Source organism: Spermophilus citellus (genome assembly GCF_964194105.1).
Source record: "Spermophilus citellus genome assembly, chromosome: 6".
In the NCBI taxonomy this organism is placed as follows: Eukaryota; Metazoa; Chordata; class Mammalia; order Rodentia; family Sciuridae; genus Spermophilus; species Spermophilus citellus.
The window spans coordinates 108,212,091-108,233,253 of record NC_138187.1 but is presented as its reverse complement, the minus strand read 5'-3'; the positions used below and the strand labels follow the sequence as shown (position 1 = coordinate 108,233,253).

At 37.0% G+C, this 21,163-nt stretch overlaps 1 protein-coding gene across 2 annotated transcripts in view; it reads right to left on the bottom strand.

Moving 5' to 3' along the window:
- DESI2 (desumoylating isopeptidase 2) overlaps nt 1–19,460 on the bottom strand; it is a 49,875-nt gene extending 30,415 nt beyond the window's left edge. Inside the window, exons 1-2 of one of the 2 annotated variants that reach the window (XM_081299895.1) lie at nt 19,029–19,460; nt 15,735–15,795 (exon numbers count right to left, since the gene is read on the bottom strand). Coding sequence is in view for 1 of the 2 variants with exons in the window: in XM_081299894.1 (XP_081156020.1) it covers nt 19,029–19,070 (42 nt within the window). In the remaining variant the exon portion in view is untranslated. The remainder of the gene's footprint in view (nt 1–15,734; nt 15,796–19,028) is intronic. The other variant, XM_081299894.1, reaches the window with a different exon arrangement.
- Between the last annotated feature and the right edge of the window lie 1,703 nt (nt 19,461–21,163).

Below are 21,163 nucleotides of genomic sequence, written 5' to 3'. Positions count from 1 at the left end.
CCCAGGACTGCAGATTATACCTTGGTTTCTCCTTTTGCATGCAGTGAAATGCAATGTTCTCTAAAGTAGAATTCTAAGTGGTTTAGAATTTGAGGTTATTTAAATAAAGAAGCATTAAAAAAAAAAAAGGCAGTGCTGTGCAAAAACCAGAACATTAGGGGCAGATCCACTAACAGAGGTTCTATGTACATATTTACCCAGTACTGACAACTATATAAACCCTCAGATATAATAAGAGAAATCATACATCTTCATATGAAAGTTAGTTTACAGTTTGACTCTTCTCAAACCCTTCTGAACATCATACCAAAGGAAAAACAGTGAACCAGCGCCAGAGGCTACCACAAAATAGTCTCTCTCAAACCACTAAACAACAAAGGAGTCACCACAATATCCCATGTTAACCACCTATCTCAACCATTTGAGCTGAGGTTATCATACGGGTCAGTTTAATCTAAGGATCTGTTCCCCTGGTGCTCAAACTGGGAAGTCCACAGTGTTTCTCCACTCCTGTTTAGATCACAAGGGCATTTCTTCTACAACGTTTGAATTAATCTCAAAGATTATTGCTTGGATTAAAAAATTATCTAATATTATAATGAACATGAATATAAGCATTGAACTTGCCGTAGTTTTTACATGTTTGATAACTTTTTTAAGGTACTCAATCTGTCTTTTGGGTTAAACATTTAATCAGTAGAGCCTAGGACTCTAAAGAAAATGTGATAATGAAGGAAATAGAGAGGGGAAGCTGGCTACTTCCCTTATAGTGATCTTGTTTGTAAAGTAAAAGAATATACTCATAAAATATCTGAGAAAATCCATACAGCAGGCATGCAACCTACTATAAATCTCTTCAGATCACACGCCTAGTAAATGGTGAAACCACAATTTGAGCCAAGGTGTTCTGGCTCCAGGACTTGGAGTTAGAATAAAATTCTTTTTGAGACTTTAGTCCCAGGCCTACAAACGCCACAGCATACTGTTTACCAGTCCCCTTCCAAAAAAAGAAATGTCTAAAATCTAATTTTTAATCCATGGATAAGTAGAGTCTACCTCAGAGGACTGTTGTAGGATTAACTGAATTAACATATATAAAGTACTTAGAAAGAGTGCTTGACCCAAGGTAAACATTAGTATGTTAGATGTAGCAAACATGTATTTATTGACAATATGATCCATCTCTAATGTTTCTGCTCTACATATTGGGAAAAGTTGCATGCATGTGTACATAAACAGTTTGGTTATCTGTGAAGTTTCAGAATTTTTGAGAATCTCTGGGAGCTGATGTCATATTACCAAGAATGGTGACTCATTGATTGAATGGCAAATAATGGTGGAGTTAATTTGAGTCTACTTTAAAATTATTTTATTCTTGAGAAGTACAAATTTGAGTACAAGGACTTTTTAAGGCAGTTGTTTATAGGATGCCTGTATCTGTGAGGAACATGAGTAAAGGCTGGAGAACCTCATCTCATTTTGGTCCTACAATCTTACAGTACTGTACTTACTTCTTGAAGTCAGTAGAGATGGTAAAGTACTTAGAAGGGGACCAAGGAAGGATCTCTCATACACACTTCATCTCCTCGAATACCAACCAGTGTCACTGAAGTCTAGAAGGTTTTAAAAAGGTATTCTACCAAACTATTAATCTAATAGGAAAAAAAAAGGAAACTCTTCATGGGGAAAATATGTGGGAAAGCAAGAAAAACATAAATTAGTACAATTGCTTTTGGGCTCTGTCTTGCCTCAATGGAAAAAAATGGCCTAAATATTCCTATTCTTTTTTTTTTTTTTTTTTAAAGCACTGTGTACAAAAGCAAATTGATTGTGCTATATTACTATCATGTTATTTTTGGATAGAGAACTTTCACTAAATTTCATTTTAGTCAATGATTTATCAATTTATAAAAATGTTATGCTTCCAGTTTGAAAGTGATAATGATGCTGTCTTCCTAGTGTGGAACTTAAAATACTAACCACTTAGGGCCTAGGCCTAATTTCATATAAAAGGCAGTATTAAATAATCTGAATAAGTAAAAAGTATGATTTATTTCCCCCAAAATACTAGAACCAGTGTTTATGTTATATACTAAGTAGGTTAAAGCAAGTGTTTGATCTTTGAAAAGGTACTTAGGGGACAGAACACTTTCAACAGAACTTGAGGACACATGAGAAGGCATTCTAAATTATTTGCAGTAAATTTTTAGTTGATGTTATTTTAAGTTTTGCAAATGTTCTCTGATGTTTCTTTTTTCCTTTTGAGACTACAAATGTGTGTGTTGTGTATATGTGTGTGTGTGTGTGTGTGTGTGTGTGTGTATATATATATATATATATATATATATATATATATATATAATCTCATAATCCCTTATTTGCTGGGACTAACCCCATTTACACCTGTTTTAGAATAATTATTCAGCCTGCACCCTATTTTATTCTCAAGACCCAAGTCTGATGACAAATTTGAAGTCAGTCTTCTTAAGAATTGTACTTAACTTTGAGTCTTTAATTTTTTTTTTTTTTTTACTTTTTAAACTTTGACTCTTAATAGTGCCAAAGCTCTTGTCCTGAATTCATGAGGGGAAGTACACAAAATGACACATTATGTTTACATGATAGGCTAAAATTAAGGAAGTGGGCTCCTGTATATTTTGGGTAGAGTTTCCTTCTCTTTACCATTAGGCAAATTAATTTTTAAAAACTAATTATATTTGTCAAAGAATCTAATTTTTAGGACCTATAATAAACTAGACCCAGGATCATTGTAAACTGTTAAAAAACAGATTTTAAATGGTCTAATGAAGCCAGGTGCAGTTGTACGGACTGTGATCCAGTGATTCAGGAGGCAGGAGGACCACAAGTTGAGGCCAGCCCAGGCAACTTAACAAGATCCTAAAATTAAAAACAAAAAGAAGTGGGGATGTAGCTCAGTGGTAGAGAACCAATGGGTTCAAACTCCACTACTGCAAAAAACTAAAATAAAAAAAAAATCTAGTTAACAGCAAATCAAGTGTCCCTTGAATATTTTTAAGACTAAATCTATTTGATGGAATTCACAATTTGACTCTACTAGTAATGAGAAATAGGTGGGGCAGGATATTGTCAATCAAGTTCTTGGAAACTCTTTCTCATGTTGGTTGTGTCTATGGTTGATGTAAAATCTTTTGATAAAATCTCGAAATTTCTTTAAAGGCCTAATCCTTTGGATTAGGTGGAAAACTGCAGAAGGCTGGAGATAGCCTTATTTAAATTCTGTATCCTCCTTATTGCTTAATGTTTTGTATTATACTTAGTAGACCACTCAAATACTAATGATTTGAAATTAGCAAGAAGGACATAATATTTTCCCCTTGTCGTCCTTTCTCTCTCTCTCTCTCTCTCTCTCTCTCTCTCTTTTTGTGGTGCTAGGAATCCAACATAGGGTCATGTGCCTGCTAACCATATGCTCTACCACTGGAGAGCACCCTGAGTCCCCTTGTCCTTAAATGTGACCTATGGAAAAGAAAACTCCCTTTTTGACCCATTCAACATATATTTAATGAATACTTACTATGTACCAAGCACTAATACAAAGTGAAAATGACAAAATGTCCCTGTTTTCATGGAGCTCACCTTCTTGAGCAGTATCTTTTAAACTGCAGGTCACAACTTATCAGTGAATCCTGAAATTATTTCAGTGGGCTGCACCAGCATTATTTTAAATGAAAGAAACATAACAGAACAGAACTTGAGGACAAACAAGAAGGCATTCTCTAAACATGTGGTTTTAGTTATGAGTATGTACAATGGGTGTGTGATATAAAATATATTTCTTAGTTGATTCAGGATAAAATTGAGAAACAACAGTTCTACAAGAGTCCTCTATACTGCATCTTAGTTTAAATCTCATTTTAAAGGTCTACTTACCAGCAAAGTTATAAACAAAGCAACTTTGATTCAGCAAAATATACACATACCTCCTACATTGTATCAGAGAGAGAGTGGAGACACAAGGATCATTAAGTTAGTCTTTTTCCATAAGGATCTCATTAAGAATATAAATAATCACAATTTGGTAACAAAGTAGAAACATGTACACATACAGTAAACTGACAACTTATTTTCGGGATGTCATTCTAAAAGGTAGTTTTACTTTTTTTTTTTGGCAATGTAAAATATATAAATTATGCTAGGGATATTTGGACAGCTTACTCAAGGTCACATAATGAGTGGTCACAATACAGCTCAGGAGTCTTAGCTTTTTCTTACTGATTTTCTATAATACAGCTGTACTTTCTAATAGAAATCCTTAAATGACCCTAATTTTCTTTATATGATCTAGAAATATCCCGAACAACATTAGATGGAAGTTAATTCATCATCTTCCCTAAAATGCAAAATTATTGGTGGCCCCTCATGTACCACAGAAATAAAAAGAAATTGCTATCACCTACTATTTGTCTAAATATCATATAACCTGCTCACTTTATCACTAATTTAATAATGTAGAAACTCTACTCCAGTAACTTAATTCCAAATTTAAAGGAGAAGGAAAATCTAGAAGATATGTTCCTTCTGGAAACTAGAACTTCAACTGCACAACTCTTTTTACTCTATTCAGTAAATTAGAATACAAAGATTATATTGAGACAGAATAAAGATGTTAAATACATTACCTGTTGTTCTTTTAACTTACTATTGAATGAAGAGCTAGAAATTATATCACGGTATACATGAACCAATCTCAGGATGCTTTTTGTTTTGTTTTTGCAAGATCCACAAATATTCAAAAGAATTATAAATCCCAAGTAACCCTAACTTTACATACATTATGGAGATTTCAGAGTTAATGTCAAACATAAAACCCTAATTTTACCACTTCATTCTGAGTAGCAGTATTCTCTGTTGTGTAACACTCCTTTAAACGAGAAAATTCTAAACATCAAGTTACTAAGTGTTGCAACTGTTTAAAGCATATAAATGGAAGCTCCCTTATTTTATATAATCCTGTAAATAACACTAGTGATAACAAGAGCTAACACTTTCTAGTGCTTATCATGTGTCAATTATCATTCCATGTATTTTACTTAAATTAACTCACATGATCCTTACAATAACCCTATGAGTTAGAAACAATTGTTATTCCTATTTAACTTTCCCAAGGTCACACAGCTATAAAGCAGAAGGTAGGATAAAAATTTATGCATCCTGATTCCAGGTTATACCACTAAGAATTGTATTATACCACATCTCTTGTAACAGATAACAGAGGGCAAATCTGACGAATGAGAAGGTCATCTATAGCCTCTTGCTATCCCTTCCTCAGTCCTTATTCCTCTTTAGTTCTCTTACTCTAAACCCATGCAGATGGTTAAGGGCTATCATCTGCTACCTGACAGGGTAAGAAGATTTATTACAACAGCAGAGGCTAGTGGTGATGTGCTTGGGAGGCTGAGGTAAGAGGACTACTTGAGCCCAGGAGTTTGAGACCAGCTGGGGGATCATGGAGAGACCTAATCTCAAAAAAAAAAAAAAAAAAAAAAAAAAAAAAGTAAACATGTAAACACTATAGTAGAGAGGGGCAGGCTTCCAGCCGTGAGGAGTCAGCCAGAAAGGGGGGGCGGGGAAGATTTGCCACTGATGATCCCCATCAGCAGATTTCTACAGCAGCCTCCCAGAAGCAGCAAGGGACTAACAGAAAGACACAGTAGGGGAAGGAATTGTTTCAGGATGACAAGTTCTAGGGAAAGTCAAGCAAGTGCAACAAACATTTTTAAAGCAATTACTATGCTTCTAGGGAGAAAAAGAACAGTAAGTATCTGCCTCAAGGTCAGAGTGAGAAACTTCAAAGTCTGTTACTATGTTATCGTTTGGTGTCCACAGATAAAGAACAACAGGTTAGGAAAGATGGAATTGAAACAACACAGGTCTTTCTCTTTTTTGTTAGTCTTTTTAAAATAAAGACTAACATTTAACTTTTTTCAACATTTTTGAAGAAGTTGATTTAAAAAGACAAACCTCCATGTAAGCATGTTACAATATGGGGATAGTAAGTAAAGGTAATGCTAAAGTATACCACTAATTCTGTTTAAAGGGATGAGGACTGGAAAATACTACAGTATATTCACTTGCCAATGGGATGATATACTAGAAAAGAAAAACTGATAAGGCAGATAAGAGTGCTAACAATTCTGAGAAATGCTTGCATAGATATGCAAGATATGGAATCTATGATACCTTCCTGGAAGGTTTCACCCACATGGAACATGGACAATTCATTCCATATCATAGGAGGAAAGGGAGATTATAATAAAACAGTGGTGGTGAAAGCATGAGAAAATTCTCATTTATCTTTTTTTTTTCCTTCTTCAAAGAAATAAACTTTGAGGTCATCTCTGAAAGTAAGCTAGGTATAAGAAATGAGAAGAGGGTACGAAAAATATTGCAGTTGCTTTGGAGAGTGGGAATGTCAATTGACCACAGGAATAAAGAAGCATTGCCAGATAGCATTTAGTGCCCTCTTAGGATTTGTGGTCACAATTTTAAAGTGAGATCAGTTAGGATTGCTTGTATGTTTTTCTCTAGCTGCATCCAGCTGCTGAGGTGTAGAATGGACAGTTGCTTTTAATTAGAGTTGCTAGATAAGTATATGATAGAAGGACTGATTATAATGGTAGACCTAGAATCTAACCCAGATAAAGTGGGGAAAATAAGGGTGTCACTATTTTAAGGAACTGGCTCACATGACTATGGGGACTGGCAAGTCTCCAATCTGTAGGGAAGAGTTGATACTGCAACTTATCTGACGGCAGAATTCCTTCTTGGGGGAACTCAGTCTTTTCTATTAAGACCTTCAACTGATTGGATGAGACCCATATAATGGAAGATTATTTGCTTTACTCAAAGTCTACTTACTTAAATGTTAATCATATACAAAAAAAAAAAAAATACCTCCACAGCAACATCAGACATGGGTAACATGCCCTAGACAAGTTGACACTTACATCAACTATAGCAGAAATATTCATAGAAAAGGTTTAGGATATGTAGGACTTACCTGTTTTTGCACTGTCTATCCATGAGTTCCAAAGAGTGCTACAGAAATTATTTCAAAGGATGTGAGGGTAGGACAAATAAAGGCACTCTCCCCTTTTCTTTTTTTGAGGTGCTGGGTATTGAACCTAGGGCTTCATGCATGTCAGGTAAGCACTCCACCACTGAGCTACATCCCTATCCCCTCATAATACTTTCTTGAGAGATGGGATGATATGAGGAAGGAGAAATATAATATAGTGGTTAAGAGTACAGTTTTAGTGTCAAGAGCAGGTTTTTCAGCTAAGTCTCAGTTTCATCGTCTTAAAAAGGAATAAAAATATTAGGGAATATCCTAGTACAATGGCTGGCAAACAGAAAACATTAAAAAATGTTAACTCTTATTACAGGACAACTCAATACGATAATTCTATCAATTCATTCCCTCAAATTATTCCTAACTGTAGTATCATTACACTTATTATTACACTTTTTCTCCCCACAAACTGCTTCTAAATTCAATTTGAAAAAGTGAATATGAGAAAAATAAAGACAATTCTGAAAGGAAGTAAGAGAAACTGACATAAACAGATACCAAAACACTGTAGAAGATTACTGCAATTAAACATCTAATAATAGTGCAGGAAGAGGCAACTAACCTAATAAAGAATACAGAAAGTCTTGAAATAGATCTATATATCCACAGTAATTAATATAGGAGAAATGTAGTTGTGCCTCAAATTAATATAGGGAGGTGTGGATTATTCAGTATACTGTTGGGATAATTGGTGTTCTACTTGGAAACAAATTATTTCTGTAATTTTATATAAGAGATAATCTTCCTACGGATGACAAGAAGCTAAAAGCTCATAAAAGGCCAAGAGTTTTGATCATATATATTTTAAAACTTCTGTAATGCAGAGGATACTTGTGGTTTGTACACCAAAAGCTCATGTGTTCGAGGCTGGACCCCAATGCAGCAATATTCAGAGGTGGGGCTTTAAGGAAGAGAGCTAATCATGAGGGCTCTGACTGCATTAGCGCATTAATACACTGATAGCTGAACAGACTACTGGAGGTGGTGGAAATGGTGGAAACTGCAAGCACGCAGAGCATGGTTGAAGGAAATAGGTCACTGTAGGTATGAATTTGGGGACAATATCTTATCCCTGGCTCCTCCCATGTATGCTCAATGTGCTTGCTGCTTCTCCTCAGTCTGTGTGGGCTTCCTGGCTGCCATGAGCTGATAGCTTTTCTTACCTGCCCCCTTCCACTATGATCTTTTTCCCTTGCAGCCAGTCAATCATGGACTGACACCTCTAAAACTGTGAATCAAAATTAATCATCTTCCTTTAAGTTATTTTTCTCAGGTTTTTGTCACAGCAACAAAAAGCAGACTAACACAGTATAAATATAATTGTCCAATCTAATAGGGAATTTAAATTTATTATTGTTATTTCATAATTTAAATGCTTGGTCCTACTTGCCTTCATTTTATATTTTTCTCTGTCATATGAAAATGTTTTCTATGCTCTTTCTTGGTCTGATTTTATCACAACAACACTTATATTTTAGTGAAAAAAATGTACACATATACTCAAATATAATTTTCTAATACCAACAAGAATCACTTGTTGACTAACCTTTGCCTCTGCAGGGTTGTTCATTGCTTTTATTTTCCCACTCACTCAAGGTTTGGTCAATATAATCAAGAGACTTTGAGGCTGTGGTACCATGAAAAAGAAATCTAAAATTGGATTGGTTTTAATCCCTTTATAATAACTTTTTTTTGCCATTGTGTATTTATAAACTTTTTTTGTTTTATTCTAGAAATTTGAAAATTAAATCAGGTCTTAGTTACTTTTCCTAACTTAAAAAATTCTGCCTAGTGCTTAATCCTTTTCATCCTCTACTCAGAGTTCTAAGAAACTTTTAAAATCCTGTTTCTCTTTGGTTCTGAATAGCTGTTCACAGACTACCACTAGTTTTAAATTGAGCATTTTTTTTGTTCGTTTTGTTTGTGGAATCTACTAAATCTAATTTATGATTGTTTCCCTCTTTGGTACTGTTTGCCCTTTTTTCAATGATCCTCATGAATCTACTTGGGAATACAAGTCAGAAATTCCTCTAAAAACTTTTATTTCTTGTGTACATTTATACTTACAAGGCACCATGTGACCTGACTGAGTACCTCTGAGCTCACTTTCCCCTGACAGAATGCTCTTTTCCTAGGTACCCACATGCTGCACTCTTTTGTCTTTCTTTCCTGTTGGTCAGGTCCTTCTGACTCTATTTAAAACTGCAGGATAAATTACAACTATATTAGCCTTACCTACATTGTCTCTCTTTTTTTCCTGCCCAGTTTCCTCATCAGCACTTATTGCTTCTTAATATACCATGTATTTTTCTTATTTATTAGTTTTATTTTATTAACAGGTGGCTTAGATAGGAGAGCTTGCATTAAACTTGTTTAACTCTTTGCATGTATTTTCTGGATTAAAATTTCAAAACAAAAATCCCATTTTCATCAACGGGGAGGAAAAGAAATAAGATATAAAAATGCCAAAGCCTCTCAAATTAATTATTGGTTTAGCCCAAGTTCAATTTTTAAAAACCTACAGACTTCTGAGCATATATCCAAATAGATATTTGTATACCCATATTCATAGCAGAATTATTAACCATATCCAAAAGGCAGAAGGAAGTAACATCAATGGATGAATGGATAAACAAAATGTGGTACATACATATAATGAAAAACTATTTGACCTTAAAAAAGAACAAAATTCTGACACATGCTATGACACTGATGGATCTGAGGACATTATGCTAAGTAAAATAAGCCAGTCACAAAAGGGCAAATACTGCATGATTCCACTTATATGAGGTACCTAGTTAAATTTATAGAGAGCCAAAGTAAAATGGTAGGTATCAGGGGTTAAAAGAAAGGGTGGAATGCGGAGTTGAAATTATTTTCATGTATTCCATTTCCTCGTTTCTTTTTATTGTTATTCTACTTTTCTTTTAGTTTAATAAAATTGTTTTGGAGGTCTTCCCTTTACATCCCATTTACCAATTGGCTGAAGACACTTGAACAATAATGTTCCTATGAATTTAAATAATCTTTGACAGTCAGCAAATGGAAAGTATAATGTTGAGTCTTAAGAAAACCTATTAAAGAGTTAACCTAAACAAAAGGCTCTCTTTAGTATTTTAGAGGCACTGAATTTTCAAGTTTTAAAAGTTCTATTTTGTTAATTTTATTCATCATCATAAACATGACATACACTATACCACTGATGCTTTAGTTACTCATAGGCTTGGACCCTATTAACATCTGAGTAGCTGCCAATCATAAAAGTTTTTATACTTTTTCAATACTTTGCATTTTCTATTTTAAGTTACTAGTTAATATTTATCCTCTACCAAGTCAAGTAACTGCTAAAAGGGAACACTAAAATTTTTGGTTTTATAATATACCTTTCATATCTGGAATGGTAGAAAGACTGACTCCAAAGTACATCCATATCTGTGAATATGTCACATTACATGGCAAAATGACTTTGCAAATATAATTAATTTTTAAAAATAGGTAAATTAAAATGAAGTATTGGGGTGTGTCCCATTTATTACCATAAGCCCTTTAAAACAGAGTACTTTCTCTGGCTGCAGGTAGAAGAGATATGGCAGAAAAAGTCACAGATACTTGAAGTGTGAGGATTCAATATGCCATTGCTGGTTTGAAGACAGAGCCACTTCATCAGCTGACAGCCATCAAGGAATGGAACCCAAGACTTAAAACTAAAAGCAACTGACTTCTATTAACGTTTTGAAGAAGCTTAGAAGCAGCAAAGGTCTAACACCTTGATTTTGGTCTGTGAAGTCTGAAACAGAAAAACCAATCTAGCCTACCTGAACTTCTTATAGAAGAAGTGTGAGCTAAACAAATTTGTGTTGTCTTAAATCTCTTAAGTTCCTGTCAATTTAACTGTAGCAGAAGGAAAAAAAAAGGAGACTGAAAGCCTTTTCTCATATACTAAACTACAAAAAAGAAAGAATAAAAGAAAAATGATAATGCCATGAATATGAGAGGAAGGCAGAGCAGGCAGATTTCTTATTGTCCTTTTTGCTTAGCTAGACTAATTGGTAACTGTTTCTATGGCAAGTGATGGGAAATGGCACTGGTCCAAGAAACATACTTGCTACAAGAAAATTAAGACTAGTTCCTAGGAACTAATCTATGCTAAAATTCAAGAACAATATATTTTTTAGAAAGGTTACCTTTTAAGTAGGATCTAACTTCAAAATATAAACAGATTAAAAACATTTCCTTTTCCTCAGTCCACCCCTCATCCTTTGGTGGTACGGGGTACTGAAGTCAGGGGTGCTCTACCATGGAGCTCCATACCCAGACCTTTTTATTTTGAGACACAGTCTTGCTAAGTTGTCCAGGCTAGCCTCACACTTGTGATCCCCCTGCCTCAGCCTCCAGAGTTGCTGGGATTAGAGGTATGTGCCACTTCCATTGATGTTTTTTAATCCACCAAAATGTTTTGTCAAATATTTCATTTGGTCCTCCATTCCCATAATCAAAGCTAAAGTCTAGCAGTATACTAAGAAAAGATACAAGGGTTAAAAAAAAAAATACCTAAAACCATTCAACATAATCCTTGCAACTCTAGCCAGAGCAATTAGACAACAAAAGAAATTAAAGGGATAAGAACAGGAAAAGAAGAACTCAAACTATCATTATTACCAAAGATCTAGGCATTAGACCAGAGACCCTGTGCCTGATAGAGGAAAAAGTAGGCCCAAATCTTCATCACATAGGATTAGGCCCCAACTTCCTTAACAAGACATGATTCTATACTTCGAGAATAAAAAAATTCTACCAGAAAACTTCTAGAATAAATGAATTCAGCAAAGTAGAAGGATATAAAAATCAATACCCATAAATTAAATGCATTTCTACTCATCAATGATGAATCCTCTGAAAGAGAAATTAGGAAAACTACCCCATTCATATTAGCCTCAATAAATAAATAAATAAATAAATAAATACATAAATAAAACACTTGGGAATCAATTTAACAAAAGAGGTGAAAGACTTCTACAATGAAAACTACAGAACATTAAAGAAAGAAATTGAAGACCTTAGAAGATGTAAACATCTCTCATGCTCTTGGATAGGCAAAATTAATATTGTCAAAATGGCCATACTATCCAAAGCGCTATACAGATTCAATGTGATTCCAATTAAAATCCCAACGTCATTCCTCATAAAAATAGAAAAAGCAATCACGAAATTCACCTGGAAAAATAAGAGACCCAGAATTGCCACAGCAATCCTTAGCAAGAAAAGTAAAGCAGGCGACATATCACAATATCAGACCTTAAACTATAATACAAAGCTAAAGTAACAAAAACAGCATGATATTGGCACCAAAATAGGCATGTAGACCAATGGTACAGAATAGAAGACACAGAGACAAACCCACATAAATACAGTTATCTCATACTAGACAAAGGCACCAAAAACATACACTGGAGAAAAGATAGCCTCTTCAACAAATGGTGCTGGGAAAACTGGAAAGCCCTATGCAGCAAAATGAAACTAAATCCCTATAGCTCACCATACACAAAACTCAACTCAAAGTGGATCAAAGACCTAGGCATTAGACCAGAGACCCTGTGCCTAATAGAGAAAAAAGTAGGCCTAAATCTTTATCATGTTGGTTTAGGTCCCCAACTCGCTTAACAAGATACCTAAATCATAAGAAATAAAATCAAGAATCAATAAATGTGATGGCTTCAAACTAAAAAGGTTCTCAGCAAAAGAAACATCGAAGTGAATAGAGAGCCTAAATTTTGGGAGCAAATTTTTGCTACATGCACATCAGATAGAGCACTAATCTCCAGGATATATAAAGAACTCAAAAAACTTAACACCAAAAAACAAACAACCCAATCAATAAAGGGCTAAGGAGTTGAACAGATACTTCTCAGAAGAAGATATACAATCTATCAACAAATATATGAAAAAAATGTTCAATATCTCTAGTAATAAGAGAAATGCAAATCAAAACTACTCTAACATTTCATCTCATACCAGTCAGAATGGCAGTTATCAAGAATACAAACAATAAGAATTTGCAAGGATGTGGGGGAAAAGGCATATTCACATATTGCTGGTAGGACTGCAAATTGGAAAGCAGTATGGAGATTCCTCAGAAAACTTGGAATGGAACCACCATTTGACCCAGATATCCCACTCCTTGGTCTATATCCAAATGACTTAAAAATAGCATACTATAGTAATGCAGCCATATCAATTTATAGCAGCTCAATTCACAATAGGTTAACTGTGGAACCAATCTAGATGCCCTTCAATAGATGAATGGATAAATAAACTGTGATATAGGTACACAATGAAATATTACTCAACATTGAAAGAGAATAAAATTATGGCATTTACAGGTAAATGGATAGAGTTGGAAAATATTATGCTAAGCTAAGTAAGCCAATCCCAAAAAACCAAAGGCCAAATATTTTCTCTGACAAGTAGATGCTGATCCATGATGGGGGGATTGGGCAAAGGGGATTAAAGGGAAGGAAGGGGGCATGGGAGCATGGTGGAATGAGATGGACATCATTATTTGAGGTACATGTGTGACTGCACATATGATGCAACCCTTCATAGTGTACAACCAGGGAAACTAAAAGTTGTGCTACAATTGTGTACAATGAATCAAAATAATACTGCTGCATATATACCTAATTAGAATAAATTAATCAATTAAAAAAAACAAACCAAATCAAAACACCCCACAAATAAGTATTTGGCATAAAGAGGAGGATCATGTGATTTTTTTCATGCCATTTAAGTACTATCAATTCTGATAAAAAAATGGCTAATTAAATTTCCATTTATTTGGCAAATATTTATAGAACATCTTCTAAGGACAAGCATTATTCCATATTATTCTGGTGGTAATCATGATGTTATCAAGGAATTTATAGCATAATAGGATGCTCAGGATTATAATACATGCAGCAATTGAGACATGCAGAAAGGACAACTAGGGCACAGAAATACACCCAAGTCTGATCAATGTAGCCATAGCCAGAAGGAGCAGGAGGTACAGCTCATCAATGCTGGACCAAGACATTTCCAGACAAGAGGACTAGCAGTGTCAAGACACCAAGGTGTGAAGTGGCATAAGATATCCTTTTTGGATAAATAAAAACTTTCATTGTGAGAGCACAGAGTGTGTGTGTGTGTGTGTGTGTGTGCGCGCGCGTGTGTGTGTGTGTGTATATATATATATATATATATATATACACACACACACACACACACACACACACACAGGGGGAGAAGATGGGCCTTTAACTGTCAGGTAGGGGCCCAACATAAAAAGCATTAAATTTTATTTTATAGGTGAATTTTAAGCAGAGGAATAGCACAATCATTTGTGTTTCAGAAAGGCTGCTTTGGTAACAGAATGGAAGATAAATTAAAAAAAAAAAAAAAAAAGCAATACCAGAGATTGAAACTAGTCAGAAGGCCATCATTATACAAAAAGCAATAACAAGGGCCTGAACTTGATAAGCAACAGTGAAACTTGAATAACCAATTTAAAGAATATTCATAAAGTAAAATATGTGACAGACATCCTTACTGTCATTTCCAACAGTCTTTCTTCCTTCCTTCCTTGCAACTTACCATACAGGCCAGAAAAGCCAGATATTCACTCGCTTGAGAAGTTACATGTGACTAAACTTTGGACAATTTCTTGGGGAAGGATGATTCTGACAAAGGCTTTTCCTTTCTGTTAAAGGAGAGAGGTACATGTAGAGAAAGGCCCCACCTTTCTATCTTCCTTTACATTGTGCTGTGGAATGAAGATACCATGTTCAGTGTTACAGTAATAATTTTACAACAATGAGGGGACAAACCAAGGACAAGGACCAATAAGTATAGTTATCCATGAGTAGAAGTATGGAAAATCTTGGCTCTTAATGACATAACTGAACTACTGAAATAACCCTGGGGCAATTTATCTCTGGGTTTAAGCATACTTCTGGTTTAAGCCACTGATTGTAAAATTTTGTTACTTTACACAAGTGATCAGAAGAATAACGCTTTGTTAAGTAGGTGATATTTTAATGTCATTCAGAACTTTTCTTCTCTTAAAAAATATTGGCTTAAGTATACTCTCTAGCCTTTCCCAGTTTCCACAATTGCAATGATTTCCTGATCACAGATTACCCACGATATGCCAAGTAATCAACCAAACTAAAAGAGCCCAGGCCTGCTGACTGTGAAGGGTTGGTAACAAAGAGAAATTTAGATTTACTCCCAAGTTTCTGATTTGGGAAACTGAGTAAACCAAAGTGCTAGTTATCGAGATAAAATTACAACAAAAGTGGAAGTGTTTTGCGGGGGTGGCCTGAGGTGAGAAGCAAGAGTATGAGGTATGGAAAGGAGGGAAGAAGATTGTTCCTGACCATGTAGATTTGGAGATATTGTGGAATCACTTAGGTAATGAAAATATTTACATGTATGAATCTGGAACTTGCTCCAAAGTCTGAATTTAGTTATGGATATATGAGAAATCAGACCTATCATGTCTACATAACCTCACACTCTCTTGGAGCAGCTTAATGGAGACATGCAGGCTGAAAGAATGGAGTCCAGGTAAAAATGTCCTTACCTGAAAGTCCTAGAGAGTGTTTTCTTTTCTATTCTTTTAAGATTCTGAAGATGTATAGGTACTATTTAAAAACAGGAGGAAACTTGTTAATAGAATGAATTTAAAAACATTACCAAACTCCTGCGTATTTTTAAGAAATTCACTTGTTGCCAGGATAATATGAAATGCACAAAATCCTAATCTATGAGAAATGAAGACTTTAAGTTAAAGCAACTATACCTGAGATTTGTCCCAGTAATTGAAACTAATCTGAATCACTTGCTTTGCTATGTATGCTACTAAATTGGGAATAGGTGAATAACCTCATTCCCAAGACTCAGAAAATAACTCCAGGATGTATTTTATTAATGGTAGATTATTCCAAAGTACACAAAAATATAATCACTGAGAACAGAACAAGTAATAATTTAGCAGCACTATGCATGATTAAGTAATCTTTTGAGGATTATACTCTTCTACCATGAGAAGGAAGTTAATACAGGTGACCCCAACACAACCATTTACATGTGGAGGCTATAGAAGAAAGGTCTGACCCACAGACATCCTCTCTAGTGTACAGGAAAAATATAGCTGAAGCAGGTTCCAATCTGACAAAAAGGCATGAGGCTACACAGCAACAGGTCCCTATAAACTATGATTATATCTGCAAACCAATGGTTAACTTTTCATGTTAAGTTTGGAACAGATGGTTGATGCACAATGAGGAATAGGAATTATATCCAAAGATGTAAGTAATTTGCCCTTGGCATCAAACAAAACTATATCAAAAACGAAAACAGATTTGAGGAAAATGAATATAACAGACAGAAATTTGTACCTCAACCCATTGGTCTTCATTCTAAAACAGAACTGATCCAGGAAAACCTTAAAATGGTTTTTCCTGGCTCACAGAGCTCCCTCAGCCCTTCACTCAAGTCCACCATCTAATGAAGTTCTTGTGTAACTTTCAGCTTGTCTTCTTTCATGCATCCCAAACTGACTCTAGTTACACTGGATCAAATAATATTTCCCAAATTCAGCCTGTGCTTTCCTTTTCTTGCCATTTTGTTCATTCTGATTGTTCTCTGCCCCTGGAGATCCTACCAACCCTTCAGCAAGTTTCACTCCACCTATCTATCAGTATCCTCTGATCCTATAACCATCCTTTGCTCTTATCAAAATCAGGTTGGTGTGTCTTAAATTGTTATTATTATTGTGGCACCCTTATGATATTCAAAACTCCTTAAAGAAGAATGAATAACTAATTCATCCTGTGGCTTCTTCAGGGTCAAAATTAAATAAGTAATGATAAGTTGCTGAATTAGTGAAATAAAAAACTCAATAGACCAAAATCCCTGAGAGGAACATACAAGGGCAGGTTTTCTTAAAATCAAATAATTCAACTATCATTCTGATTCATTCTAAGTGTCTCTTCCAATTGATAGAAAAAGCAATATATAAAAAAATAATCACCAGAATTATTCAGTAGAGAAAATAATGCATCAAGATTATAGTCTGGAAATTCTAGATCCTATTTTTAGTTATCTGGCCAACTCACCCTTTTCTCTGCCTGCTTCCTGTTTATCTACCTACTTTACAAAAGTGATGGAGGAATAAAGTTTTGTAAATTAAGTTGATATTTTAACATTGTTCGGAACACTTTTCCCCTAAAAAATATTGACTTGGATATACTCTTTAGCCTTTCCCAGTTTACCACAATTAGCTATTGTTTTCCTGATTCTCAGAATACCCCAATATATGCTAAGGAAAGTATAATCAATTTTATTTAAAAAGCAATACTCCCTCTAAGTTCACAGAATTTAGGCTCTGAAACAGTGGTCTCTGACCACTGAATGAACTGTTTACAAAAAAATAAGACATATCTCAAGATATATTCTCAAGAGTAGAATATATACTAAAGGGTCAAGTTGCTATAGTATTTATGAATAAAAAATTAACAAATTCAGATGGGGAGCACTAAAATAAAGAAGATTAATATAATGTTTTAATAAAGAAAGGTATCCAGATAACACAAGACGTTTAAATCTGAAAACTTATTTCTTAAGCAACAACAGGCTATAGACCTTACAAAGTGCCATGCTTTTAGGATCTTTTGATTATTCTTTAATTTTCTTATCACGCTTCACTTTTCTTAGTATGTTAACCCACTATTTTTCACCTCCAGGCTTAAAGAGGTAAACCTTATGCCCCGCTGACATACTTCCCAGATGTGGCATGCAGAATCCCTTTCTATATTACATTCGAAACACAAGAACATGAGAGAATAAAATGTTTAGGTCTGTAAATAAGAATCAAGACTCGACTGCAGAGTTTCTGCTTTTCTGGATCTTTAAGCCAACAAAAATAATGACGGGAAATTTTTCATCTGTCAGTCCACTTACAAGAAATTTTATACGGTGCTGGCGGAGGTAATTCTTTACAAACAAAAACTAAGTAACCAAAGGCAAGCCAACAAACCCAAGCATGCATCCAACTGGAAAGATAATTGTCTACCGGATGCTTTTTCTGGAGGTACTTCAATAGCAATGATCAGGCGAACCAGTCCTTGCATTCAAGTCTGTACGCTCACAGTACTTCAAACTTGGATAACCTAATAAACAAGTTCTTCCCTTCCCTCTCCTGTGGTCACGTCATCCACCTGTTGCATCACCTGGAAAGTGGTCTTCAGAATCTAGGAAAGGAGCCCCACTGTGATCTCTAAATAATTCAGCCGGGCTATTTTCTTGATAAATTTTAGCCTCATTAATTTTAATAAGGTTGCCTTGGAGGCAAGGATGTGTTGGTTCACCCCTGGGGAGAAGCTACCAGGGATGTCGACAGCTGGCTGCGACTTTCTGGACTTAGAGGGGCTCGGGAGTTTTTGAAGACTTGAGAGCATTTAGAATGTACGGTTCCGCAGAAGCAGAGGAGCGGGATGCGCTGGCGGATCAAGACCGCGGGACTGGGGCATCCCGCCGGCCAGGAGGTGGCACAAAGGTCGGAACCACGACGGAAGCTTTGCGGAAAGGACACTGCTCAAACGCCCAGGGGTCGGGCCCAGGGCCAGGGAAGCCGAGAGGAAGCGAGCGGTTTAAGCCTCCCGCGCCTGGGCAGAAGCCCTCGGCTGACCGGGCAGCACTAACAGGAGCGTCGACTAATACAAGGATTAGAAAATATTACTACTCTCCCCTCCCCCCAACCTGAAAACTAAGCTGGAGGCGGGGATGCCAGAGAGGAAGCACCCGGGGCCGGGGTCCGAACCCGACCCGCGAGAGGACGCCAGGCTGGGCCGGGGCCGCCAGGGGCAGCACTCACCATGTCGTACACGTTGAGCACCACTAACTGGTTAGCCCCCATCCTCCCCGCGGCCGCCGCCTCGTCCTCGAGCCGCTCAGTCTCCGCGGGGCGGAGGCCGCTCCCACCCCCGCGGGAGCTTCAGGGGGCCTGCGCCGGGCACTAAACGTACAGCCCGGCCCGCCGCAGCCAGGGCTGAAGCATCGGGCAGCCGGGCCGCTCCCGGGCGCCGCCGACTCTTGTGCGAGGAACGGGCCGGGCCGGTGGCGGCCCGCTCGGGCTCAGGCACCTCCCCTCGGCGACAGACACGTGGGGAAAGGCGGGGCTTGAGAGAGGGGCGGGCGCCAGGCGCCCCGGAGGCGGGGCCGGCCCGGCGCCGGGGCTGAGCCCGCCTGCGCTCTAGTTCTTGGTCGCTGCACCTTGGGACCTAAAATGGCGGCAAGCCTCGAAGCCTCTCCACCCTGGAGGCGCGAGGTCCCACAGAGACTACAATTCCCAGCATGCAGAGCGGGATGCCCCCTTCGCTACTGAAAGCACAGAGGCGGAGTCTTTACAGTCTCGACTACAACTCCCAGCATGCTTCTGGGTCCCGAGCCTCAGCAGATCTCCCTGGGAAACTACAGATTCCAGCACGCACTGCTTTGGATCTGCTTTCGGATCCTTTTTGCTGTTCGTCCTTGACAAGCGGTGAACTCTGCTGCCTTAAAGCTCTCAAGCGCTACCTCTGCCCCTGCTAACGTCGCATTGAGTCTGATGAAGTCAACGGAATGTGACAAAAGACTAAAGTGATGATCCTAAAATTTCCAAATTCCTCCGAACACCTCCCCCCGCCCAGGGCAGGAGTGAAGAAATAGAGGAGGCAATTTGCTGGTGTAGGGTGGGGTGTGACACGTATCCAGTTAATTCTCAGGGTGGAATTTACGTTTTGTGAGACTCTTCTGACCAATGGGAATAGTACTGCACTCGTAGATTAGCAGAATCCTAGGAAACAGAAGGCGCTTGTACATTCATTCAGCAAATGTTTGTTGTGTGCCTGACATATGTCACACAGTGTTGTAAGGCTCTGAGGAATGCAGTGATTAAACAGGAGGGGGTGGGAGCACAAGCAAAGTATCAGTGCTTTGTAGAAAATTAAAATGATAGAGAATGATCTTAGACTGGCTGCACGGGGGAAGGACTTTGTAGTGAGTTCTCAGATGAAATCTTAATGACAAAATCAGCCCCGCACATATTCAGAGGAAAAAGTATATCAGTCAAGGGAAACAGAAATACAAAGACCTAAGGTATTAAAGTATTTTCTGTATTCAAGGAAACAAGAGACCTTTGTGACCCAAAGCTAATGGGCAAGAAAGCTATGGTATGAAATAAATTGGATGGGTAGTCAGAAACCAGATCCTGAAAGGGTTTTTAAATTCATGATAGGATTTGATTTAAAGTGAAGATTTAGGAGAGATTGGATAAGGGGGTGAAAGGAGTGTATTTTTAAGATTACTTGGGTTGCTGTGTTTTAGAGGCAAAGAGGAGATCAGTGTGGTAGATTGTAAAAATAACCAATGTCCCAAATTACAAGACTTTTGGTGTCTCCCCTGATTCTGGGCTGGCATATGACATGCTTTGGTCCATTAATTAATATGATGCAACAGAGACTTGAAAAGCACTTTTGAATTGGGGCTTGCCTTCTAGCTGATCACCACCTCATGATGCAGGTTACATAGTCATTACCCACCAGCTGATATCAAACCAGTGAAATATGTAAGGCTATCTGAGTCCATCCTGCTTTAGCTGAGCACATGCAACCATATGAAACACCCACAATGCCCCAAAGAATGTGGGAAATCTTTTAAATTGCAATGTTTGGGAAGTGGTTATGTGGGAAAAGCTAATTGGTTCAACCAATTAATAAGCTATTCCAGAAGTGCATTCAGAAGGTGGCTTAGATGTTGCTAATAGTGGAGGAGACTGAGAAAATTAGAATTCAAATATTTTGGAGGTACAGTCTATGGAACTTGCTAATGAGTTGGCTGCTGAGTTGGGAAGAGACTTTGAGAATTTTTAGATGTTTGCCTTGAGCATCTGGGTAGATGGGAATGCCATTTATAATATGTGGAAACATGGTTGGGGGGGAGTTATGGTTTGGTCATATTAATTTAGAGATG